This window comes from Vigna angularis, chromosome 1 (genome assembly GCF_016808095.1).
Source record: "Vigna angularis cultivar LongXiaoDou No.4 chromosome 1, ASM1680809v1, whole genome shotgun sequence".
Lineage (NCBI taxonomy): Eukaryota > Viridiplantae > Streptophyta > Magnoliopsida > Fabales > Fabaceae > Vigna > Vigna angularis.
In genome coordinates this window covers 19,272,625-19,299,751 of record NC_068970.1, presented here as the reverse complement: position 1 = coordinate 19,299,751, position 27,127 = coordinate 19,272,625, and the positions used below count along the sequence as shown (strand labels likewise).

The window sequence follows — 27,127 nt, the reverse complement described above, 5'->3', positions numbered from 1 at the left end:
CAACAAAGACATGAGGACAAAGTAATTGAAAATTTGTAAGGATCACGACCCTTTAAAGTTGAATTCATACTTTTAACTAGGTTTGTTGTCATGTGATTGTACATTTTACCCTCGTCATATGCCTAAGTCTATGTTTCTAATGGTAATTGGTCAATCCAAAACATTACTTGTCAAAATTTTAATCTTATAGTCATTAACTTTTCTTGTAGAGTAGGTAATCTCAACATAACAAATACTAATAATCTCATTTAGTCATTTCATATTGTTATACAATGGAAGTAAATAATTACATGCAACCATGTTTACTAATTGTCTTTTAAGTTCAAAATTTTTAACCTCATAATAACTTACATACAATTGTATAATTAGGTTTATCAAGGGAAGGAGTTTAGTAGGAAGATACACAAATCTCGCCTTCAAGGTGAGTCCTTTCCACAATAATACACTCTCTCTTAAACGAAACCCTTGCCAACTGATACCACTTGTTAGGTTTATCAATAAAAAATGTTCACTAGAAAGATACAAGACCAATAAGATCTGAATCCAACCACATAAAGGATTGACATCACTCTGTTCTAAAAACCTTAAGGCAATAGGTTAATGAGTCTTCATCCTTATATGATGCTCCACTTTCTCATTTTTACCTAATATAAGACTTAGACTCACACTTGAATTTCTAACAATATTGCCTCCTCAACCAACATTAACAATATTGCCTCCTCAACCAACATCAGATGATGACATGAACTGACTTTTTAAAAGATTTAGTCATGTATTTCTTTTTTATTTATGACCAATTTTTTATTCTTTTTCCATAATATGATATGTTATAGATGTCTTAGCAACCCTAACCTCAATATCAACATGTTAGCTCTTCTATTTAATAATTTTTTATTTATAACAAACCTCCATATCCACATACATGGATCATCATCAATACTTGTCTTTTCAATCACCATATCAAAGTGTTCCATGCACATATAATTTTCACTTTTTGCCAAATCTTTTTTCTAATCCATCAAATATGTTTGAAACTTTTATATTCATCCCTCAATTCGCATACAAATCTCATATTATCATATTATTGACCCACAGTGTCATCTAAGATTCCATAATGAAAATGATAACGATGATAATAATGATCAACCTTTAACTCCATCCAAAAAACATTTTTAACAAAAACATAAAAAACATACAAAGAGAACACTTTTGAGACATGAATAAATTATCTCTCAATATATAATAATCGTGTAAATATAATTGAATTGCAATTTTCATTATTAATTTTTATCTTACTTAAATTTTTTTAGTCAACTTTATCGTTTCTTATAATTATATTTTTTATTTTTTTCTCAAAACAAAAACTACACATCTTAAAAATAAATAAAAAAAATAACATATTCAAAAGTTGTGTCACTATTACACTGTTTTAGACAAATATGTAAATTATTAGAGTTATATGAAGATTTCACAACTTCAAAACAAAATAAAAAAACACCAAAATCATTTCATCAGTGAATAACTTCAATAGAATTAAAAATATATCAAAGTCATCAAGAACTTGCACCTACTTCAATATTACTCAACTTTTTGAAAAATTCATGTTTCACAATTTTAGATCAAACAAATAGTATCAAAGTCATAATAAAGATAACAATAAATTAAATCAAAATATGGATAGCATCTACCCATTATTTAATCAGAACAAAAAAAATCCACATATTATTTATTCTATTATTCACCAAATACTTGTTTAAAAAATATTCACAAAAAATTTTAAAATTCACAAATATCCATAAATACTTAGAAAAAATTTATTAATTTTTTAAAATAAAATCTAAATAAAATTATAAAAATTATAAATATAATATAAATTAATTAATTTAATTTTAATTAAATTAACCAAATAAAATATAAATTTAATTTAATTTTATTTAAATTTAATTAAATAATATATATTTAATTTAATTTTAATTAAATCTAATAAAATTTAAATTTAATTTTTATTCTAATTTTTACAGATAATGTATATTCACATTATGGATAATATAATACTTATATTAACCAATTTATAAACTAATATTAAAATATTTATTATTCACTGCAAGTAATGAATATCCGAACTTATCAACTATTTATTGTAAATTTTATCCACAAATACTTCCATATACACTTCATCTCTAATGATACGTTTATAATTAAAATTACTGATAAATATTTTTATTGACCCTCACAACTTCATTAATAGAAGTTATGTTATACCTACACAACTCCAATTTCCCAGTCAAAAGTCGTGTAATTTGTTGATAACTACTTCACAACGATATCATGTCGTATTCTTATCCGTAATTTACAAAAGGAATTGCCTCATACTCATAAAAAATTAAAACCTCTATTTTTTTTTTGTTAACACGGAACATCCATTAAAACTTTTAATCACCTTTTATGTCAAACATTAAAGTAACTAGTAAATTGTTCTAATTGGCATCCCCTTGATAAAATTAAGATTTACTCATCTACTTTTAAAATTAAAATAAACAATTACTAACTTATACGAATATAATTTATTATATACTAAAATGTCTCTTCTAGTTTATTCATCTCTTATTTACATCCTATGTTAATTATCTCACAAGTTTCTTGAAAATTTAAGGACAATTGTTATACTACAAATTCAGTCCAACCAGAATTCAAGCCTAACAGATATAGACTCCCAGAAATGGGGTAAACAACAAAAAAGGAGACAATTAAGGGTGCATTTAATTTTAATTTTCAGAAACTGTTTTAATAACAAAAAAATAAAACACTCCTGAAAATGCATCACTCACCTATATATTTTTAAAGTTTTAAAATACCAACTTAAAATAATTTTAAAACTTCATGCATTCTACAGGTAAGGATTTGATTGTTGAAATAACTTGACACTAAGCCAAAGAAGTTTTTAAAACAACAAAATCAGAAATCAAACATGCCCTAAATTGCAGCCATGTATGAACTGTGCAAACAAAAGCACGAAACAATCAGCTTCACGAATGATTTTATCCGTGAATAGAGCCGCTAGTGTAAAATGTATATGCAAGTATCATTATCTTCTTTTGAATCCCCTTGAGTCACGCCAATAATTTTTTTATTAATTACAACTTTCACATATTAAAACTGAGAGGTAATAATCAAGAGATTCTGTACAGAAGAGAGTAGTTTCCATCAATTTAGATTCCAAACATTACAGTGACTTCTTTGCAGCTATATGTACACGGGTATAAAAAAATCACAAATTTGAATAAAATAATATTTTAAAAAATAATTTTACCTAGGCAAATATCTGCTGAATGACTGTCTCGGCATTTCCGTTGTATTGTGCAAGCAGATGTATGGCATCAGCCCTAGGTAAAGCTAAAAACTCCTGCACTCAGCAAAAATTTGAGCATCAGAACAGACCCTGTATGTCAAATAAGTTGGATGGAAATTATCTTCAAAGCTAAAACACTCCAACAATAAGAATCATGATGACTAGAAAGACTAAAACAACATTTATGACATGCTATTATTTAGTAGTCATAAGAGAGAATAATTATCATAGAATTGACGTAGAAGAACCAACCAAGGAGAAAGACATTAAGATACTGTCGCAAAATAGACACTCAAGTTCACAACAAAACCGAAGTTTCCTGCAAGTTCAAAATCGCAAAATGTATACTTATGCATTTTATTTAATCTACCCTGTAAAAGAATAAATAACATTTGATAACATAGCAATGAGAATGGGGTCTCAAAACAAACTAAAATAAAATGGGAATGGGACACGGTAACAGGAAAAAGGAAGAAAAAAAATAATCCGTGTAACTACATTTTTATTGTTTTATTGAAAAATCAAAACCCATCATGCAAAGCTTCATAGGTCAGAGTCATGTTACGGTCCTTAAGATTTTAATTTTTATTATAGAAAAGAATTAACGGCAAGAACCCAAGACTCACCATTACTTTAAGTATTGCTCCTTCGTCACATATAACATCCCTTGAGGATACTTGAGTTGGACTGCTACCATCTTCTGACGTCCTGGTCCCTGAAGATACTGTAGCCTGAGAAGATCCATTTGTGCAGCTATCAGCATAGGACTTGGATATAGATACTGGTGCAAGGAAGGGAGTGTTGGCTTCCTTCAAGGAATCAATCCTCAGAAGACCTTCAAAACGATCTTTGCACATTTGAAGTTTAAACCACTCGTTATGAGTATAAAGAGTGGCCCGCATTATTTTCATAAGTTGAGGTTCTTCAACACCAAGCCTTCGACCAACTGCAACCTATTTAGTATATAACAGCGTTATATAATATTACAGAAATCAGAAATAATAGAACAAACCCTACACAATAGATACCGATGTGAAACATGAAACCAAATAAAATATCTTACTATAAAGAACTAGTATGATAATAAGCCCCTGCACCTAGTAATTGTAAATCCTAGGAAGTAGATATTACTTAGCATGCTAAGCTATTAATACTAAGTAGGTGGCCTTACTTGCACAAATGGGTTAATATTGTGAAAAAATTACACGACTGGGTAACTTTAAATTTATTATGTTTTAAAACATACATAATTTTTTTTTAAATAATGCTGTTTTTAATAATCTAACTAATATTTTTTGAATATTTTTAGATAAAAGTTGTCTCGTTACACAACTTTTGCAAAAATAAAAAATATTACAAAATATCTTTTATGTTAAACATGCTTTGAGTTATCTTTATCACTGTACTTTTTTCATCACCCCACTTTTTCCACGTGCATTTCAGCCCATACAGCAATTACGTTCCCATCACTTCCGAATGCAATAGCTTCACTACTACCAAAACTGTACAATTTCGCTGGATCCCATATTTTTCAAGATAAAAGTTGTCAATTCTGCATTCATATTTCCCCATTTGTCATTCCTAGATAGCGAGCGGCCGACCCCAAAAGTGGGATGGAGGAAAACATATTTTATAATATATATAATAATTAAAAAATAAAAATATAAGCTGACAATCTGCAAAGAAAACTCAAATTTCACACACTAATAATCATTAACAATAAAAAAAACTCAAACAAATACTGATACATATAAATAAAAACTTCTACAAGTCAATCGAATGCTGAATAAAAAACCAGAAACCAAAATCATAAGTAAATATAGACTGATAGAAGTCATGGTCATATACTGAACAAAAAGACCAGAAAGTTGGGTATGTGGTCGCCAGAAAAGAGGCTAACTTTGAGGAGAGAGAAAACGTGTTCAAGTTCGAACACTAGAAGATGAAGACATATGTTCGTTCATGCTCTATTTGTCTCTATTGATTTACTCTAGACAAGTATGGAAGAGCGAGTGAGTAGGTCGTTTGGATAAGCTGATTTGATTTGAGGAGAATTGGGCGGACAGATTTGCCAGATTTGCCGGATTTGCAGTGAGGTGTCTTCACTCAAGTGAGAAGATCAGTGGGGAAAGCCACCTCACGTGAAATACAATTTCGATTTTGCCCTCATGAATCGATTTCTGAATTTCTTTTTGCCCTGAGAGATGATGGATTGCAGAAGGAGAAAAGGGATCCAAGGGCCAAGAATCAATTCTACTGTAATGTTAAAGACAGGAGAATCAATTCTCCTCTTTCCAAAATCTATTATCTTCTCTAATGGATCCCTGGTGATAATATTAAATAGTTTTGGAATATATGAATGGAGGAGAATTCATTCTCCTCTCTCCTAATCGATTCTCCTTCCATGTGCATATGCGTGAGGGCATATCCATGTAAAGTGGTTTTAGGTTTTATTGGTTTTAGTTTTATAATTATATTTTATATAATAATAATAATAATCATAATAATTATTATTATCATTATTATATTTTTGTAATTTTAAATAATAACCTCAGTTTCATTTTAAAATATATTTACTATTTATCTTTAAATTTATATCACATTAGGATAAAATTATAATCATCTAATTTAATCCATTAAAATATTTTTTTTAATCTATTACATCATCAAATCGTACCCAAACTTTCATTCCAAATCTACTGAAGCACACCATTTTTTCCTTAATCCAAACAATCTCACCTTAGACTCCTTTTCCTCTCAAATCCACTCCCTCAAATCCATCTTAAATCCAAACACACCCAAAGTGTTCACGGAATATAGCTTGCTCATTTAATCTCTTTTTTCTTCCCTAAAACAAATGGGAACTTTAAACCCTTTTTTATGTCTTGATCCGTTTTAGTTCACTGGGTAAAGTCGTTTTTTGATGTTCATGTATGATAAATATCTAGGGGGCGATTCGATGCACACTAAGAATGTTGGGTAGGTCTGCAGTTTCCATTAACTCGAGTGTTTCCGGCGAATATTAATATATGTTCACTTTCACAAGTTTCGTGGCATTTATCTAAAAGTATTTAAAAAATATTGCAGAAGTCATGCTTCCTATATAACATTTTAATTAATTACTGAAAACTGTATAGTTCGTCAAATTAAACACGACTTCTTGAATTAAGAAAAGGTAAGTAGTTTGAATTGTGTTTTAAAACACAACCTATCCATTCTCCCAGATAAAATTTAAAATTAACCCATTCCTAAAATTTTTTAACAAAATTAACCCATGAGTAAGAAAGCCTTAAGTTGGCTTGTGTTCTAGCAAAAAGTATCGAAAAATTTTAAGCTAAAAGCATTCAAATTGTGTTAGCTCCAAACTCATGATGTAGGGATCTATTTATAGACTCAGAAACGGTCTATTCCTACTCTCTCTTAGGGATAGTGAGCCTTGTGTTCACAGTGCATGCATGCATGGGTCTTGGCCCTCAAGTTACTTTGTGGGGAAGGGGATCACCACACTAAAATAGGTGTGTTTCCAGGACTAGTTAGTTTATGCATCCAAGATTATCAAACCCACATAAAGGAATTTACTTGGGACTTGGCTAGTTGAGTCATATTTCGACCCAACTCCCCCAATTAGTTCATTGTGTAATATCCAAGTTGTATAGAGACGTAGCGGTACCTTGTTGTTGGGTCATCAATAGTCCCAACAATGGTAGGGAGGTTCAACACATAGATTTCCACACTGGTAAGATATTGTCCTCTTTGGGGTAGTCCTCACAGATTTGCTTTTGGTACCACTCTATATAATCTCTTACCAAGGGAGATATCTTATATGTATATAAACTCATCCATCTCTTGTTTTATTTTATGTGAGACTTTGTTTATATCCTAACAATCCTCCCCCTCAAACAAAGGACTATGGTTCTCCACCTCCCCTACAGCGAAAGTCTTTTCTTATCTGAGTACACTACAGACCCATGGTCATGCCAATGAACATTTATTGCTCTTCACCTCCCATGATTCATTTGGCTATCTGCCACCAGCCACCTATCAGGGCTAACCTTACCATGAAGGGACGTACTCGTCTGAGCCCGGTTACTAGACTTGAACCATTTGGCTCTAATACCAATTGTAGAGAGGTTCAACCCACATAGATCTCCACTAGGGATGGCAAAAATATCCACACCAGCGGATAAAATCCACGACGAATAATTGGTACCCGTGGATATTTACTACCTGCGGGTTGCGGGTTGCGGGTAACTTGACATTAAAATTGTAAAATAATTCTAGAGGGTTTAATTGATCACTCTCATAATCTTCCATTTATAAAAATAAATTGATACAAGAGTACATGATAATTAGGGTAACCTTAGACACAATATAATCATGATAAATAAGGTAACTCTAAACACAATATAATCATGTTAAATATGGTAACCCTAGACACAATATAATCATGATAAATAGGGTAACCCTAGACACAATATAATCATTATAAATAGGGTAAATATTCTAACACTCCCCTCAAGCTGGAGCATACAAATTGTATGTGCCAAGCTTGGAATAAATAAACTCAATCCAACAAAATCAACTTGTCTAAAATGTCGAGACAATACACGTGGTGACTTTGGCTCCGAAAAAGATACACATATGCTTCATACCATCGAGAGAGAATGTCTATAAACCAAATTGGACTCACAAACTAGCGTAACCAAAGAGACTCCTCATAAGCTTGTGGAGAATAATATTGGACAACCACAAAACTTCATCTAGCACCATGAACCTTCAAGTAGGATGACTTTGACAAAGTTGATTTCCATCATAAGTGAATGACGAGTGGTAGACAGCGACAAACTGCAGAAACTGGATTGCCATCAAGTAAGGATGGGGCTTGCATGACTAAAAGCGACAAACTGCAGAGACTGGATTCCATTGAGAAAGGATGGGGCTTGCAGTGGCTAAAAGCGACAAACTACAGGGATTAAATTGCCATCAGTGACAGATGGGGCCTATAGTGGTTGAAAGCGACCAAACTGCAGGGACTAAACTGCCATCAAGTAAGGATGGGGCCTGTAGTGGCTAAAAGCGACAAACTACAGGGATTAAATTGCCATCAGTGACTGATGGGGCCTGTAGTGGTTGAAAGCGACCAAACTGCAGGGGCTAAACTACCATCACTGATTGATGGGGTTTACAATGGCTAAAACATACTACAGGGACTAAACTGCCATTATTGACTGATGGGGGCCTACAGTGGTTGAAAGCGACAAACTACAGGGACTGCCATCACTGACTAATGAGGTGATGGGGGCCTGCAGTGACTGAAAGGACAAAACTACAAGGACTATCATCACTGACTGATGGGACATGCAGTGGCTGGAAACATATTGCAATGGCTGGAAACGTACTTCCCCTCACGGAAAACGACGGAAATGACGACGTGCCAAGACAAATCGCAAGACAAATCGTGAAGGTGGAAGATCATTATGGTCTCCTTTATTCATCAAAGGATCCAAAAATAGATCTCACAAGGGACTGGTGAAATTGTTTAACTAAGATTCTTAATCTTGCTAGAAATAGACTCCCCTCATGCCATGAGGAACCTTCAACCTATGACTTTGGTTTGAAATTCCTTGTGTTAACAAGCTAATAACACTGACTCTCCTTGGAAACTTGTAAATAAATGACACAAGCCATCAGAAACATCACAGCTGCTACAATATGCAAAGCTAAACACACATTATGAAAGAGGCTAAGGAACAATGTTGAAACAAAGAATTTTTATGATTCTAACCTTGGGAAGGTGACTTGTGACAAACACGCACCATAAGCTGATAAGAGAGATGGGTCGCGCTCCTCGATGCTCACAAAACCCCTAACTTCGCCAGAGAAAACGAGACGGCAGCCGTGGCGGAGGTAGAGTAGATGTGGCGTGCTTGGAAGAGAACTAGCCCTCGAAAGCAGGGTTGACCACGGCTCAAGGAGGCGATCCAAATCCATTGGTCGCCGAACTAAACTGTGGCAGTGGCCGGCATTAGCGGACAACGTCAGAATGGCAGGAAATAGAGGCTTATGGTGACAAACTTATGTAGACAGCTCCTCACAGTGGAAAAATAGTGCCAAGTGGACAACGGCAAACGACGCCAGGCAATGACAAAGGGCACCAGATAGCGACAAACAGCACCAGACAGGGCAAACAGTGTCAGACAGGTGCGGACAACACCTAAGGTTTAGAGACTAGATAAAAACCAGAACAAGACTGCTCATTTAGGTATTTAAGAAAAGATGAAATTTTTAAGGCCACCAGCGACAACAAAGACAGAGTAGAAAGAGACTCAACTGCTCTGATACCAACTTGAGATTGAAATTGTAAAATTATTCTAGAGGGCTTAATTGATCCCTCTATTTAAAAAAATAAATTGATACAAGAGTACATGATAATTAGGATAACCTTAGACACAATATAATCATGATAAATAAGGTAACCCTTGACACAATATAATCATGATAAATAGAGTAACCCTAGACACAATATAACCATGATAAATAGGATAACCCTAGACACAATATAATCATGATAAATAGGGTAAATATTCTAACAGGTCACTTATAAATGGGCCGGGGGACGGGGCAAGTATTATACTATCTGTACCCGCAAAAAATAAAAATAAAAATTTTAATTTATATTTTATTAAGTTAAATTTAATTAAAATTAACATTAATTTATTTTTTTATAAGGTTAAATTTAATTAAAATTAAATTTTAATTTATTTTTAATTTAATTTATATTATATTTTATATATTTTTTGTAATTTTATTTTAATAATTTATAAAAATATACTTTTTTAAATTATTTGTGGATATTCGCAGGATACCCGTAGGTATTTTTTAAATGCGAATAAGCGCAAATTCGTGCGGATAGCGGATGGATTTTTTTTGTAGGGTCGGGTTGCGGTAGCACTATTAGTGCTCGACCCGACCCATTGTCATTCCTAATCTCCACACTGGTAAGATATTGTCCATTTTGGACTAAATCCTCACATTGCTTTTGGTACCACTTCAAAAGACCTCTTACCAAGGTATCTTATATATATATAAACCCATATCCATCTCTTGTTTTATTCTATGTAAGACTTTGTTTACATCCTAACACCAGGGTGTAGGTCGGGCTAGGTGGACCAAGTCATAATTCAATCATGGAACTTGGGCTGTTACACTCTTAAATAAAAAGAGTTAAGTTCTAACTATTAGCTATAGCTTTTAGCTTAGTGATATGTGCTTAATCCAACAAATGGTATCAGAGTTAATACTGATGCCTAACCCCTACATCCTAAGCATACGTGAAAAAAGACCATCAACTAGGACAGCACAATGCCAAGTACACATTGGGTACATAGCTAATGTGTACTAAAATGCAAATTTACATTTAGGAATTGGAACTCAACTAAATTTAACAAGAATGGACGGTTGTGAAAAGTTATAAGCTCGCACCACTCACTTCTTAATTCACCTACTGAACTCCTTCACGTCTTTTATTTGTACTCCTATATCTTAGAATAAAGAATCACACTTACCAACAATTTTATCACAACAATTCTAGACAAACACCATGATGAATAAAATCCTACTATCAACAGATTTTAAAAAAAGAAGTATAGCAATGGAAAAAATAAATCATATATTAGAGTAGCAAAAATGCACAACACCTGTAGAGAAGCAGCTAGAGCATGTAAGGGTAATGCATTTCCAAGAGCATCTTCATTTGGCCTTAGTAAAGCCAAAAGAGTTTCTTTCAACGGCTTTAATAAAGCAGGATCACTAGAAGCTAAAGGACCCAAATGGGTGCAAGCAACCTTTAACGCAGCACTATAATCACCAGAGCTGACCAACTTGAGGAATTCAACCTATAGCCAGGAATCCTCGTTAAAAGATAGCATTCACAACACAACCACACAGCCTATATCATTCTCTGGGCCTCTCTTATACATGTAAGAAAGAAACAGAAATTAGGAAATATAAGCCACTTACCTGCTTGAGTTGGAAGAGCAAAACAGAATTATGCGCAAAGAAATTGGGATCAATAGCATTAACCTCCTGGACTGCTTCAGCAGCCATTCCTCTGCTAGCTAATTCCTTCACTCCCAACAGAATCTCGTATCTATCTTCCACATTACTAACATCATGTACAGAAAGCTTTTCAGAGCCCTGTAAAACAAAATTCTGTCGGTAATTATCTCCTAGTTAGACTACCATCAAAATTATCACACATATACCTGTTTCTCCTTTGATATAGTTGAAACAACAGTACTTATGCTATGCTCTTGCTTGCTGTGCTCTTCCAAAGAAGCATTGGGCATGTAACTATTGTCATCATATCGCCCTCTCCAACGCTTGCGCTTGCTCCTTTCCCCATTTCCAGGCAACCTGCCTCGCTGCAAAGCAGCTGCATCTTCATGTTGCTGCGAACCACTGGTGCTACAGTCTTCATGGATGCTTGTGAGTTCAGAAGCATATCGTACTTCAAAATCAACTTGTCTCAAGCTTGTCACATCAGCATTATTTTCAGGGGAACCATCCATCTGAGCATTGGTAACAGAAGTTTCACCATCAGAATGCTTGCCAGCATTACAATCAATCTCGAGAGAACAATCCCTTGATGAACAGTACCCAGGGTCTTGTTGGTTGAATTTCACGGGTTCTGAAATAGGTTGTTGCTTCCCAGAAGCTAAGTTCATAAATTGAAAGGAAAAAAATAAAACTTATATAAGATACCATTGTAACTTAGAATGGGAATTTGATATTGTACAACATGCTTTACTAGATTACAAAGCACCGATGAAATAACCAACTTTAAATTTAAACTGAATTTTTCATGATACTAGAAATCCTATGAAAACTAATGTTACGAGAAAATGCCAATAAAAATAAACTAACAGGAGCAAGTAGCATAAAAGTTCTTGACACTTATCACACACAGAAAGAGCTGGGATTCAACAGAGGAGATGCTTTACCAGAGTCAACAATGCCTCTGTAAACACAATACTCTCTAACAAGCTGATCAAGAAGTGGAACATCCAACCTCATCCGACATAATTCATTCTGCATAAAAAAAAGTACACAATAAAAAAGCTATAGGCAAGATTGGTGAAAAGAATAAATATATCACCCATGCAGCCATTAGTTAGCATTGAAAGAGGTTGAAATCATTTATCATATTTTTTACATTAACCAAAAACTGATTTTCTTTTTTACTCCTTTTATATTCAAATTCCCATAACCATTAGGGTGATGAGATCGTTCCTTATTGGTGTGCAAAAAGAAATTTTTTTACTACGATCCAGTTAATATGTGAAAGTAAAGAAAAGCTTTTTAAATTAAATTTTCCAGAATCAATATGATATTAAGCAAACAGTGGTTTTTTTTATAGTAATAGTGCAAGGAAATCAATTAACCTGAAGAGAAGACGATTCAAAGTAGAATTTAAAGGTGATAAACTAGAAATTCATTTTAAATTTTATTTTCATCAAAAGAAATTGAGATTTTAAATTGTCTATTGTATGAAAAGAAAAGAAAGAGATAATATCACTAAACCAAATTATATTTTAAAAAAATCAATTTTAAAGTAATTTAGATGTAACAGGAAATTCACGGGTAAAATTTAAATTGAAGGTAGATGAATTAGTAGGATTATACGTAACCTGGAATGCCAGGAACAGATCACCCTTACTGAATCTCAAGCTATCAATTGCCCCTTGTCTGGTAAGCTCTACAGCGTGTGCAAGAGCCTGTATGTCAACCTGGATTCCAAAGTAAAACATATAGCTTAAGCTGAAAAGTGAAGCATGTATGAATAAGATGTAAAGATACAATAAAAAAAATTGTGGCCACAAGTGTTCATTAATACAAACGTGCAAACACAGATTAATCAATTTGTCGTCACAAAATGATAACATTCACCATTAACATACAGATGACTTTTGATAAGCATGAAAAAGTATAACAGTACAGATGGAACAACAGCAGAGGATTGAGACTCATTAGAGCATGTCTGAAAGGTGTGCAATGAGGATCAGTGTATTGTCGGTTTACATTGCAACAACCAGCTTATGTCGCAAGCAGAAATGTTGATTGAGTGCAACGTTCAGTAATGGAAATCAAACGAGGAATCAAGAGACAATAGGGCAAGAAAACACTGAGCAGATTCAGAGCTCAAAGTTTCCTCTGTAAAGCCATATACTGGTGCTCATATGCAACTGATAACGCATCATGATAATTTGAGTGATAATATACATCATAACAAGGTAGTCAAAATCGAGATCTTACTCAAGATCGGAAAGGGAAATATAAATCATAAATCGGAAGATCGTAACACAGGATAATAAGATCCTACAAATTTTATGAAACTTATATTCACACAAAATCATTATATGTCACTCAAAATTCATAATTGAACTTCATAATATATAAATAAAATAGTACATCATTAAATAGCTGAAAAAAGAGTGAAAATTGTGATATTTTGGAGATGGAAGAGCGACAGTCTAAACACATTTTAATGAAGGGAGAGCAGCGCTTATTTCATCCATGGAACTGCTATGCATGGGTTTCACTTGTGGGAAGAGAGGGAATCAAGTGTGGCAGTTTTTCTCAGTTATAGAAGAGAGGTAGTCACTCTTTTGCGTGACAGATTGAACTTTTTTTAGAGTCTTTTTTTTGGGTGCAATGGTTGTTTCAAGAGGCACCTTTTTTTATGTGCAGTAACAGTTTTAGTAATTGGGCTTAAACTAAATTGGCTAACGGGTGTTGTTCCCTCCACCACCACCTTTGCTCCCTTCACCTCCCCAACTCTTTATAAAAAAATTTTAATTACAAAATTAACCTTTTTTATTTTTTAACTTTATTTATTTACTCTTTTGAAACCCTAATTTCTATTTATATTCACTCATCCACTTTACTGCGCAGCCCTACTCCCTTGCAAATCTCACTTTCTCTTTTCTCTCTTTCCATAGCCCCTCCAACTCTCACTCTTACATTCATTCCCATCTCCTCCAAGATCCGTTCCCACCCCTCCAACTTTCAGATCCGTTATTTCTCTTTCATATCCGTTCGTTTGTTTCCTCCATCTCTGTTTGGGTTTAATGGTGCGGGGTGTTTGCGGTGGTCATTCGGCGATACAGCTGTGTGATAGTGAGACGGTGCAGAGCAAGCAGGGGTGGCCTCTCGGCTTTGGTCACGTCTTTCGGAGGGAACTTCGATTCAGCCGGTAATGGAGGAGTTCACCGGTAGAAAACTGGGAAGAACTGAGTGTGCTTGTTTTCTCCTTTGACGGAAAACAAACACAACCTTAATTAGTTGCACCTGCGCAACAAAACGTCCGGTCATCTTGCCACTCCCGGAATTTTTGTGACGGGTTAATCAGCCAAACTCTTTTGGCAATCAGAAAACTATAGAATAAAGTTACCTGTATAATGCATTAGAATCTATCTTTGCAATATTTATATGTATAAATGTCTTCTCACTTTTTCTTTTCTCTAGCAAGTCTTTAGTTTTATTGTGTACACAAACTGGGTCCATGTAAACAAGATTTACCCGTACACCCTATTGTAATTCATCCAAAAAAACATTTGCAAGAGCAGGAATATATTTTTTAAAACATTATATTTTATTGAAATAATATTTGTAATTAAGAAAAAAAAAGGTTGAAAAGAAGTGTGAAGTGACTAGGTTTGATGAGTAAAATAAATGCATGGGAATGGATAGGTGACGGTGGTGGTAGTCAATTTGTGCAGCAGTGTGAGCGGGTCCAGCTTCTGCATTTGTACGAAATAGCAAAATAATGCAATGCAACTTTCAAACTTGTCTCCCAGAATTTCCAAGATCAGACAACTTCCAACCAACCTTTTTCATTTCAACCCTCTTGCAAGTCGTTCTCTCTCTGAATAACAGCCGCAAAATTTATGGTAATGAAAAGGCTTCATCAAAAAGAAGTCTAACAATTATAATAAAAAAATATACTGTTACATTTGCTTGATAAAACGGATGTTGACATCCGTTTCACCTTAAACGGATGTTGACATCTGCTATGAAGAGGTTGTGTGGCGCTGCATGCGAGTAGAGGATTGGAGTGAGTAGAAATTATAAAATATTAACCCTACAAATAAAATTTTAATTAAGGATAAAATAGGAATAGAGAAATGGAGTAAGGGATAAAAGTGAAAGGGGAAGGTAGAGGAAGCAAGGGGTGGTGGTGGAGGGAGCAACACCCCTTTTTAGGTTAGAATACAATTCCAACCCATTAAAAAAAACCCTAGAGTTGTCACCCACCACCCCTCACGAAGAGACTCGTAGTGAGACCAGCGTTGAGGCCACCACCATACTATGTTGATGATGTGAGAGTCACTGCTGATAGAGGTGCTGCCGCTGTGAGGTCTGTTTGCTTATTCTCCCTCACCACCGGGAGGGATCATGAGGCCACAAGAGAACCAGCGCCGCAAGCTCTGTTGGCTGCTCTCTCGTCACAGGGAGGGACTGCATCGCGAGAATCGCCACTCCTACATGAGTCGCGATTTACAACAGCAATTTAAAACAGTAATCTAGCACGATCTGTGAAGATCGTGAGGTTTAAGTGAAGCTAGATCAGAAAGGGAGAATAAGATCGTAGACTCATTCGGAATACATTCTGGATCGGGATTTTGACTACCATACATACCATTTTCCTTCATTAATGTGAGGAATTTCAGAATTATCAACATAAATATCTCACCTCATCAAATGGTGGAACTTCGTATAAAATGTCTTGTGGTGTTGCAGGAGGGTCCCTCTCTTCAAGGAGCAATCTTTCAGTCAGATCAGAGATGGGTGATGTAATACCTTGACGTAAACAATATACCCTGTGTATGCTGTAAAAAGACAGAAAATATAAAAGAAAAATAAAATGAAAAATTTGGCATAAGAATCCTAAAAACTTGCATAATCCATGGCAATTAAAATAGCACAGTTTAACTAATTTCTGCAAAATGAATGAGAAAAGGCTGATAACCTTATTAAATATCTCAAAGCCATTGAAAAAATTGGGTCATAAGCATTTAAATGAGCCCTTAACATAGAGGATATATATCCAGCTAAGTCAATCCTCCTCCGTTCTGACCACTGCAAAAGTAAGCAAGCCTGATCATGAGCTTAACAAATCCACTATTCACAAAAAGTATATAACATCAAACAAAAACCTCCCTAACAGATTTCAAAAATAAAAACGAATCAATAAATTTCCAATACTTTTATTATTAAATGAATTGCAAATTTCAACTAGTCGATCTAAATAAACATTCAAAAATGAAAAACTGACAAGAAATAACATGTTCTGTCTTCTATAATATAAGTTTTTGAAAGAGTATGGACATATCCTCAGAAAACAGTTGGCTAGATGTCTCACTCACCTATAATGGTGATCCAAAAATAAAATAAAATCCATCCTACAAATGTCTCTCCTTTCTACCATTGACAGTAAGCTAAGCACAAAACATACATAACCACAGAAGTCAGACATCTACTATATCACAGAAAACAGAACATAAAATCACTAAATGCTTGTTTTCTAAGTGACCAGAAGATTTTAGTACAGTATATTTACAGATTATTAACATGCTTTCACATTTATATATTAGTATATATTAGAAAAGTGAATGATTTACCCCAGGCATGACACACATACTACCAGCCTATGGTACCATGTCTACACCACTACCAATTGATCACCTTGCATACTTGATAGTAAGGTTATCAAACTCGAGAGTTTACGTAAATAGATTCTACTATAAACATATACATGGTAAAAAAAAATTAAAAAAAAAATTGTGAAAATTCATGACATTTATAATTAACAATAAAAAGTAATATAAAGCAAAGCATTTAAATAACAATGAAAGTAAAGGAAACAAAGAAGGTGACTGGAAACAGAAACAAAAATGTAGCTGGATACAGAAAAGAATGTTGCGTTGCTGGAGAATAGTGATTGAGAATAGAGTTTTCCAGGTTTGTGTGGATCACATTTTTGTGAACAAACTTTGAGGATCAGTTCAAGTTTCTTTCTTTTTCCATTTGCATAAAACAGCCAAATTGCATAGGCCATTGAATGTTGCAAGCTATTATCTTAATCCAATGATGCACTATAATCCTGAGTTTAAAGCATATTATAAAGTCAAGTGTGGAATATATAATTGTTTGGATAGGTTGGTGGGAGACATTGATGAGATCAGTAAGGTTGATGCTCAAATTGAGGGTTTCATGAGCAAATCTAGATTTTTTTGGTAGTCTAATAACTGAAATCAAAACCAAAACTCAAACAACACGATGATGGGAATCATTCGGGGATGAACACCCAGAATTACAAAGGTTTTTTATTAGAGTATTGAGTTTGACTTGTAATTCATTTGGTTGAGAGCGTAATTGAAGTATTTTTTTAGTGGGTAAAAATTTAAATTTACGAAATTGATTTTATAATTATTTGCCTCACCACCCAGAAGGCTAGTATGATGTATTAAATAATTTAATAATTATTTAAGTACACACCAAGAAAAGAAATCATTAACAAAAAAAAATCATGAATGATGTGGTGTTTGTGATGGCTAATTCAACAAGAAGTATGTTAGGAAAACAAAACGACTATAACATTGATAACATTGGTTCTAATGATGAATGGGCTATGGAGGAGAATGAAGCAAATTCAACTATGGATGCTTCAGTTGAAGAAATCTTAGTTGAAGTTGGAGAAGATGAAGATGCTAGTGGTGTTGCTGCTGCACCTATGGATGATTTGGAGGTTCCTCCTGTTGAAATGTATTATGCATATGTTACTGTGTAGCTACTGTGTAGCCCAACTTTGATGGTTGGGATTAATTCCCACCTACTACATACTCTATTTATAGAGTATCACACATTGTAATAAATCATAAAAGAAATAAAAACTACTTATGTAGTTATTTAACATGGTATCAAGAGCGGGACAAAATCTGGCTTCTGTCATCTCCGTCACCATCGCCGCCGTCAACGCCGCCGTCACCGCCGCCGTCGCCACCGCCACCGCCGCTGTCCACCGTCGCCTTTCCTCCGGCGAAGTCAAGGGTTAGGTTCGCCCTGAGAAGCGCGACCCAACCCTGGTGGTCGCCGTCTCATTCGTCGCCGCACGCTCCCACACGCGCCACCTTTCTCCGGCGACTCTCAGGCGCGTGCATCTCACGCGCCACCCTCCCGGTGTCAGAGCGACACCGCGTCTCCACCAGTCGTCTCGCCTGAGCTCCCTGAGCGTGTTTAGGCACTTCGTTTTGTGTTCTGGTGTTTTTGTTCAAGACCTAGGGTTTTTCTCCCTAAAGCTATTTGTCTCTGTTTCAGTTTTTTTTTCAGATCTGGAATGGCTTCTTCTGGAATTAATTCTTCCTTCTCTGCAACTCCTATCATTACATCTGCAAAGTTGAATTGGAAAAATTATTTGTCATGGTCTTCTGCGGTGGAATTATGGTTTCTTGGTCAAGGACACCATAATCACCTTGAACAAGATGCATCTATGGTCTCGGAGGAAGAAAAACCCCAATGGCAGAAACTAGACTTCCAGTTATGTGCTGTGTTGTGGCAATCGGTTGAACAAGAAGTTCTAGATATAATGAGACCTTACAAGACTTGTTTCTCTTTTTGGAAAAGAGCTCAAGATATTTTTGCTAATGATATACAAAGACTTTTTGATGCAACCGAGAAAGTATCCTCTCTCAAACAAATCAATCACGATATGATTTCTCATATAGCAAAGGCTAGAGCTGCAGTAGAAGAATTAAAAACATTCTTCGTAGCTGATTCATTAGAAAGTATTAACAAAAGACTTGACAAGTATTACATGGTCTTAATCCTTAGAAGTTTGCACTCTGATTTTGATCATGTCCGTGATCAAGTTTTAGCAGGAGATCAAATCCCGTCAATGGATAATTTGGTTACTCGACTCCTTCGAGTACCTACTTTAGTGAAAGAAGGGAATTCAACTGATGTTATTGAAACTGCAGCAATGGTAGTTCCACAAGGAAGAGGAAGAGGTAGGAGTACTCGAGGAGGTCGTGGAGGTCGAAGTGGGCGTGTGCAATGCTCATACTGTAAGAAAATTGGCCATACCCAGGAAAGATGTTATTCTTTACATGGTTTTCCTGATAAAACTGTGCAGGTGTTTAGATCTGATAATCCAGAATCTAAAATTTCCGACGAAGAATATCGAGAATTTTTGAGGTACAAATCTGAAAAATCTACCAATCTTGATCAATCATCCTTAATGTCAACGGCATGCATTTCTCAAACTAGAGAAAGTCAAAATTCATGGATACTTGATTCAGGTGCTTCAGATCATCTCTCTGGTAACCTTCCTTCATTTTACTCCATTTCCTCTCAAAAAATTCCTAATTTAATTACTGTTGCCAATGGATCCAAAGTAGCATCTCAAGGAATTGGCAAAGTTTCATTATCTCCTTCCTTAAATTTAAATTCTGTTTTGTACATTCCTCATTGTCCTTATAATTTAATCTCTTTAAGTCAATTGACTCGTTCACTAAATTGTTCCGTAACTTTTACTGCAAATTCCTTTGTTATACAGGAACATGGAACGGGACGTCTGATTGGGGAAGGACGTGAGTCACGGGGACTTTATTATCTAAAGCCTAGTTCATCTGTTTCCTGTCTTTCAACTTTATCTCCTAAACTTTTGCATGATCGTTTAGGTCACCCAAGTTTGTCTAAATTAAAAATGATGGTTCCAAATCTTAAAAACATTAGTGTCTTAGATTGTGAGTCTTGTCAGTTAGGGAAACACGTTCGATCTTCCTATCCAAAGACATCTGAGACACGATGTAATTCTGCTTTTTCCACTATTCACTCTGATATTTGGGGACCAAGTCGTGTTACTTCCTTTGGTTTTAACTATTTTGTTACTTTTATTGATGAGTTCTCTAGATGTACCTGGGTTTATCTAATGAAAGAGAGATCTGAACTTTTAGACATATTTATGTCCTTTTTTAATGAAATTCAGAACCAATTTGGAAAGACAATTAAAATTCTCAGGAGTGATAATGCCAAAGAATATTTTTCTAGTAAACTCTCATCTTTTTTATCATCTAAAGGAATCTTACATAGGTCAACATGTCCTCATACTCCACAACAAAATGGTATAGCTGAAAGAAAGAATAGACATCTCATTGAAATTGCACGTTCCCTAATGTTAAATACTAATGTTCCTATTCATCATTGGGGGGATGCTGTCCTCACTGCCTGTGTTTTGATAAATAGGATGCCTTCTTCTTCTATTGATAATAAGATTCCTTACTCCATAATTTTTCCACACGATCCTCTATATCATGTCTCTCCACGTGTGTTTGGGAGTACCTTTTTTGTTCATAATGTCTCTCCTGGTCTTGATAAACTTTCTCCAAAGTCTATTAAGTGTGTCTTTTTAGGATATTCTCGTCTTCAAAAAGGATATAAATGTTATTCTCCCTCAACAAAAAGATACTATATGTCTTCTGATGTCACATTTTTTGAAGATACACCCTTCTTCACGTCCTCTAAGCAAGAATGTTCATCTGTTCAAAACATGCTTCCTATCCCATCATGTGATCCCTTAGTCATTCCTACTTCTCCAGTTCCCAATCACACTCAAAATGCAGATGACATTATTCAACCACCTCCTCCCTTGCCTGAAGATCCTCGAGACTCAGCTCCTTCTTCACCAGATTCCCAGACCATGGATCCTTCACCCTCTGTTGAATCTGATCAGGCTTGGCCTATTGCTCTTCGGAAAGGTATTCGATCAACTCGTAATCCTTATCCTGTTTATAACTTTTTAAGTTACCATCGTTTGTCTCCTACCTATTTCTCCTTTGTTTCCTCTCTTTCTAACATCAAAGTTCCTAATAATGTTCGTGAGGCACTTGATCACCCTGGATGGCGACAAGCCATGATTGATGAAATGCAGGCACTTGACAATAGTGGTACTTGGGAACTTGTATCTCTTCCTCCTGGTAAGAAACCTGTGGGATGTAGATGGGTTTATGCTATTAAAGTTGGTCCTACTGGTGCAATTGATCGGCTAAAAGCTCGTCTAGTAGCAAAGGGATATACTCAGATTTATGGTCTCGATTATTGTGATACATTTTCTCCTGTAGCCAAAATCAGTAGTGTTCGTCTTTTTCTTGCCATGGCTGCCATTCGACAGTGGCCACTTCATCAACTGGACATTAAAAATGCCTTTCTTCATGGTGATCTGGAAGAGGAGATATACATGGAGCAACCTCCTGGATTTCGTCGTGCTGCTCAGGGGGAGTCTAATTTAGTTTGTAAATTACGTCGTTCACTTTATGGTTTGAAACAATCACCTCGAGCTTGGTTTGGTAAATTTAGTCGTGTTGTGCAACAATTTGGATTGACACGATGTGAAGCCGATCATTCAGTATTTTATGGGCATTCTACTCCTAACAAATGTGTTTATCTTATGGTCTATGTTGACGATATTGTGATTACAGGAAATGATGTTGCGAGAATTGCTCAATTAAAAGATCACTTGTTCAACCACTTCCAAACCAAAGACCTAGGTCGGTTGAAATACTTCCTTGGTATTGAAGTGGCACAATCAAAAGAAGGAGTCGTCATTTCACAAAGAAAATATGCCCTTGATATTTTGGAGGAAACAGGTCTTACAGATTGCAAGCCTATTGATAGTCCTATGGACTCAAATCAAAAGTTAATGAGAGACCATGGTGAACTTTTCTCAGATCCAGAAAGATACAGAAGGTTGGTGGGAAAACTAATATATCTTACTATAACAAGACCTGACCTTTCCTATCCAGTGGGAGTTGTGAGCCAATTTATGCAAAATCCACATATTGATCATTGGAATGCTGTAATACGCATCCTTAGATATGTAAAAGGGAATCCAGGACAAGGAGTGTTATATGAAAATAAGGGAAGTTCTGAGGTAGAAGGATATTGTGATGCAGATTGGGCTGGTTGTCCAAATGATCGGAGATCTACCACAGGATATTGTATACTCCTTGGAGGCAATCTTGTATCTTGGAAAAGCAAGAAACAAAGTGTTATTGCTCGATCTAGTGCAGAAGCAGAATATCGTTCTATGGCCTTGGCTACCTGTGAACTCATGTGGATCAAACAATTCCTTCAGGAATTAAAATTCTGTGAAAATAAGACTATGAAGTTGTATTGTGACAATCAAGCAGCTCTTCACATTGCCTCCAATCCAGTGTTTCACGAAAGAACAAAACACATAGAAGTTGATTGTCATTTCATCAGAGAAAAGCTATTGTCCAAGGATCTCATTACAGAATTTGTCAGTTCTAATGAACAACTTGCAGATATTTTGACTAAGTCTTTAAGAGGGCCCAGAATTCAGTTTATATGTTCCAAGCTTGGTGCATATGATCTATATGCTCCAGCTTGAGGGGGAGTGTTGAAATGTATTATGCATATGTTACTGTGTAGCTACTGTGTAGCCCAACTTTGATGGTTGGGATTAATTCCCACCTACTACATACTCTATTTATAGAGTATCACACATTGTAATAAATCATAAAAGAAATAAAAACTACTTATGTAGTTATTTAACACCTCCAATTGCTAATAATGACGAAGGTCATGGCGGAGATGACATTAATAAAAATGAAGATCATGTGGAAGAGGATGACCATCCTGCTTTTAGTGAGAATGCTTTCCTTGGATAGTTTGATTGTATTAAACATTTATGAATTTATTAGTTGTTTTATTTACAAGTAATTTTATGAATTGTGAACCTACTTTTAGTTGTGGTACTTATTGGATCGTATAATTTAGACTTATTGTGAGTTATTTGCATCATCTATATTATTTTTAATGCATGCACAAGTCTATGAATATAATTTTTCATATAATCTTAACTCTAACGAGTTATGGTTTTTTATTCCTCTTTCCAATCCTCTCTCTTACCATCCACGAGTTTGACAAAACGAGTTGTGTATGGAGTTTAGTTAATGACTTTCTTATGTTTATGAACTATAACTACGATTATAAATTTAAGCTTAATTAAGTATTTGGTGGGATATATGTGTTTTTTCCCTCTCATTAGTTTATGATATGTTATATCATATATATGAATATTGCGCTTGGTGTTACAATTCAACAATTTATTATATAAATTACTTTCCTGAGTCTGAATAGAATCTCGAGTTTGACTATCTTAGCCACCACGGTGGTATAGTGCACAATTAATGACTATGCAAGAAATAAAGAAGGGATACAGTCATTCTCTCACAGCCTCTTCTTTAGTTGCATTGAAGTAATGGTTCACGAAAGAGTTATGTAGCTTTGAAATATTACATGGAAAACTTAGAAGCGGGCCCACCCCTTTCTATAAGGTATTCTGTTTCCCCTTTAACCAAATTCAAGGGCTTGGAGGGGAGGGCAAATAACGTTTTTCCTTTTGATATTTTTCAATAGTTGTGCTTTTTAATATAGCATGTCTAAAAATATGAGAAAAAATAATTCCGTAATAAAGACGATCCAGGCTAGTATGAGTGTAATTAAACTTGGGAAAATGCTAACTGATGCCCTAAGGAAACTGGTTAAAGAATTAAAAGGAAAAATGTTTCATTGAAAATCATATGGAAGTGCATTAAAATCAGTGGAAAATATTTTCATGCGTTTTGTAATGCACTACCATATTATTTGAAAAAATAAATCAGCCATTAATTCCTTAACCGGTGCCTTAGGGAACTAGTTAGCAAGACCCTTTAACTTAACACAGTTGCTGAGTTATATGATGGAAGAATTTGTTTGCCAAACTAATTGTGTTTAACTGAACTTCTATAAGCAGAGTCAACACACTTGAGGAGTATCACAACTATACCCATCGTGTGTGCAACACTACAACAGGAAGTTCTTAGCAAACATCAATGCATATCCCATTCAATTGTAATCTTCTCAGTATAAGTAGACTGGAGACCTATACCTCATTTGCCACGGGAGAAGTGTTATCATCCTTGTCATATATAAAAGCTAGCAGAACGTGCTTGAATTCCTCATATGCTTCCTTAAATACAAAAGCCAACCGTCAAACCCAAACAAAAGAAAAAGTGCATAAATAGCGAATTCAAATGAACGGTTCAGATACCGGATAAGCATCCAGCGCGCAAGGAGCGAGAGACGTCCTCAGACACTGAATAGCAGACTCGCGATCCTCCGCTGTCCCCTTCCGAAGAAGTTCAATAAATTTCTACACCACAATTATAAAAAAATAAAATTAGAAAAATAGGTCGGCTGCATGGTTAAAAATGAGGGGAGAAAGGGAGGGACCTGTTTGTGGAGGCGGAAGAGAATCTTGTGGTCGGTGAGGATGGAGGGGGCGTGGAGGCGGAGGAGATGGACGGCGGCGTCAATGGCGCCGGTGTGGAGGGAGCGTCGGATGTGGCGGATAAGGAGGCGGGAGTGGTAGGAGGAAGAGGAGGGGGAAGGGGCGGAGGAGTCTTCTTCGATTAGGTTTTCCGATTTAGCGAAATCGATGAGGAGAGCGTCAAGGGCTTCCCAATTAACCGGTGTAGACTCCATAGAGGGGAGAATCTAAAATCTGAGTACGTTGTGGTGCTGTGAAATTGGAAGAATGGAGATTGATTTGATTTTGGGTTCTCTCTGGGCAAGAAAGGCGGCGATGTGAGGTAAATAAGGATTGCGCTTCTCCCGTTTATAGCTGCCCGCCACCTGTCTCCTTCTCTCTCTCTTTCTATCTCTTTCTTCTCATTATTCACCATATCTCTTTTTATTACAGACAAAGAAAATGCTGTCCGGCCCAAACGACTTCGTTCCATTGTAAATTTCGATTTTAATTAAATCAATGGAATGTCTTCCTTGTAAAATTTTAATTTTAGAAAGAAAAAAAAAAGACAAATACACATGGTTTTGTTATTGATACATCTCATTTGCATCAATTAAATAATAACAAAAATTATAAAGTAACCATATAATTTAAAATATTGCTGATAATAAAATAAAATTTAAAATATTATACTTAATGAAAAAATCATATTACTAATTTTTGGTCGACTTTATCTAACATTGAGTTCTAATATCTAAAGCAAGCATTTTTTTATTTAATTTAGGTTAGATTTTATTAGACTAAAAAAACTAAGCCAATTTAATTCGTTCAGCTCAGATTATAACTTAATTTGATTATTAATTATTGAAACCCCTAAAGAAAAATGCAAAAATAATGTTTTATCTATTAAAGTTAAAAGAAATCAACTTTGGCGATTGGTCAAAGTTCCCTATTGATAAAAATAGTTATTGTATTAACAATTAACGAGCATGTTCCTTCCTTAATTATTGTGAGTATTCTACACAAAATGGTTGAACCAAGTGCACCCACAGAGCCAAAAACAAACAACACGAAGATTTTCTAAGGGCAGACAAACAAAATAATAAAATCAATCATTTAAAGTTGGAACGAGTAAATCCATCTGTTCACAAAAATCACAAAATTGCGTCTCTCTTTCGGTTTTTAACACAGATACATATAGCTCTTTTTTTCCACAACATTATGGTGTTAAATTTCGATGAAAAAAAAACTTTTTCTCTTTTCACCACATATTTAGATTGGATAAAATATTTTATTTTATTTTTTATTGTTTTCATAAAACAAAATAAATAGTGAAATATTTATTTATGTTTGGTAAAAAAATTGGAAAGAGTAAAAATATATTGGTCAACTTTACATTACTATAAGAATTTTCATAATTATAAATAGAATTTTTTCGTCCAGAACAAATTTGTTAGAATAGTAGCAGTGACGCAAGATGGTCCAGCGCCAATTCATTAAAGGTGGTGGTTGAAGTTGAAAGAAAAGAAAAAAAACAGGAAGAAGAAGAGGAGGTGACGGTTGGGTGGAGAGGGGAAAGGAGATGAATAATAGAGGAGAGGAAAAGAATAAGTTTTTTAAGAATAAGTTATTTAAGAAGTAAAACAAGAAAGAAATTGTTAAATGAAGTCTCATTTTTATTGGATTAGTGAACACTTTAAATTCACCTAAAACTCAAACTGAAAACAAGAAAATAAGAACTACACATGGTACACAATCTCATGTTTAGAAACTTCCTAAAAATCTAAAATTACTGCTAAATTCATTTGAAATAATCAAACAACTTTAAAAATAAAATAATTAAAATATTTTAGCATGAAAAAAGAAGTGGACAATAAAGTACAACTTCAACCCTCCTCTTTTGCTTTGATTTTTGTAAATCTTCAATGCGACCAAATGTAAAATGTGCAAGTCATCTACTTTTATATGAGCCTATTGATGATTTTTGTAAATCTCCAATGCGACCAAATGTAAAATGTGCAAGTCACCTACTTTTATATGAGCCTATTGAGAAGCATTAGAGCCATAAGAGACTGCAAATGCATCACTGTGAAGGGCATATCCTTAACCTTATTGACCTTTTAGATGAAAAGGTTTGTTTTGTCTCCATGGCAAACTACAACCACATTGAGAACGAGCAAAACCAATGTTACACCTGTTGCTACAAAACAAGAAAAACTATTTACATCAAACATATATGGATTTGTAATTCTTAATGAGATATTGAAGTGTTAATCACTCTTGTGCCAAACTTTAGTATGGAAATTTTAAAGAATGTTATTTGCTCCTCATTCATTAGATCAAACAGAGCTTTTTCCTTTCAATTTTACTTTGAATACATCGTTATCATTTGCATCTTTGATCAAACA

At 34.8% G+C, this 27,127-nt stretch overlaps 2 protein-coding genes across 5 annotated transcripts; one reads left to right on the top strand and one right to left on the bottom strand.

Annotated features, from left to right (window-relative positions):
- Positions 1-3,061: 3,061 nt before the first annotated feature.
- On the bottom strand, positions 3,062-25,139 carry LOC108322672 (uncharacterized). Of its 3 annotated transcripts, none has more exons than XM_052874833.1 (12): positions 24,704-25,138; positions 24,522-24,623; positions 24,360-24,440; positions 16,380-16,507; positions 16,104-16,239; positions 13,039-13,137; positions 12,352-12,439; positions 11,614-12,065; positions 11,369-11,545; positions 11,047-11,244; positions 3,976-4,302; positions 3,062-3,403 (listed from the first exon to the last, which is right to left on the bottom strand). In XM_052874833.1, the coding sequence occupies exons 1-12, from the start codon at positions 24,953-24,955 to the stop codon at positions 3,311-3,313; spliced, it is 2,133 nt and encodes a 710-aa protein (XP_052730793.1). In that variant the 5' UTR covers positions 24,956-25,138; the 3' UTR covers positions 3,062-3,310. The 3 variants fall into 3 exon arrangements, with proteins under 3 accessions (XP_052730793.1, XP_017410321.1, XP_052730795.1); XM_017554832.2 differs by having other exon boundaries at positions 16,380-16,489; positions 24,704-25,137; XM_052874835.1 differs by lacking the exon at positions 3,062-3,403 and having other exon boundaries at positions 4,110-4,295; positions 24,704-25,139.
- Positions 17,426-20,104, top strand: LOC108331450 (uncharacterized). 2 transcript variants are annotated; one of them, XM_052874842.1, is made up of 2 exons: positions 17,426-19,728; positions 19,965-20,104. In XM_052874842.1, exons 1-2 carry the CDS (start codon positions 18,747-18,749, stop codon positions 20,000-20,002), a joined length of 1,020 nt encoding a protein of 339 aa, XP_052730802.1. In that variant the 5' UTR covers positions 17,426-18,746; the 3' UTR covers positions 20,003-20,104. The 2 variants fall into 2 exon arrangements, with proteins under 2 accessions (XP_052730802.1, XP_052730807.1); XM_052874847.1 differs by having other exon boundaries at positions 17,426-19,707; positions 19,965-20,046.
- Positions 25,140-27,127: the final 1,988 nt, after the last annotated feature.

What these genes read in the sequence shown, in the direction of transcription:
- LOC108331450 (XM_052874842.1), top strand. Translation starts at nt 18,747, where the DNA reads ATGGCTTCTTCTGGAATTAATTCTTCCTTCTCTGCAACTCCTATCATT. An exon ending in TGCTTCAGATCATCTCTCTG is followed by an intron (nt 19,729 to 19,964) that starts GTAACCTTCCTT and finishes TTTGTTATACAG; the next exon opens with GAACATGGAACGGGACGTCT.
- LOC108322672 (XM_052874833.1), bottom strand. Translation starts at nt 24,955, where the DNA reads ATGGAGTCTACACCGGTTAATTGGGAAGCCCTTGACGCTCTCCTCATC. An exon ending in AAGTTCCACCATTTGATGAG is followed by an intron (nt 13,138 to 16,103) that starts GTGAGATATTTA and finishes TTTGGAATCCAG; the next exon opens with GTTGACATACAGGCTCTTGC. An exon ending in CAGAGGCATTGTTGACTCTG is followed by an intron (nt 12,066 to 12,351) that starts GTAAAGCATCTC and finishes TTATGAACTTAG; the next exon opens with CTTCTGGGAAGCAACAACCT.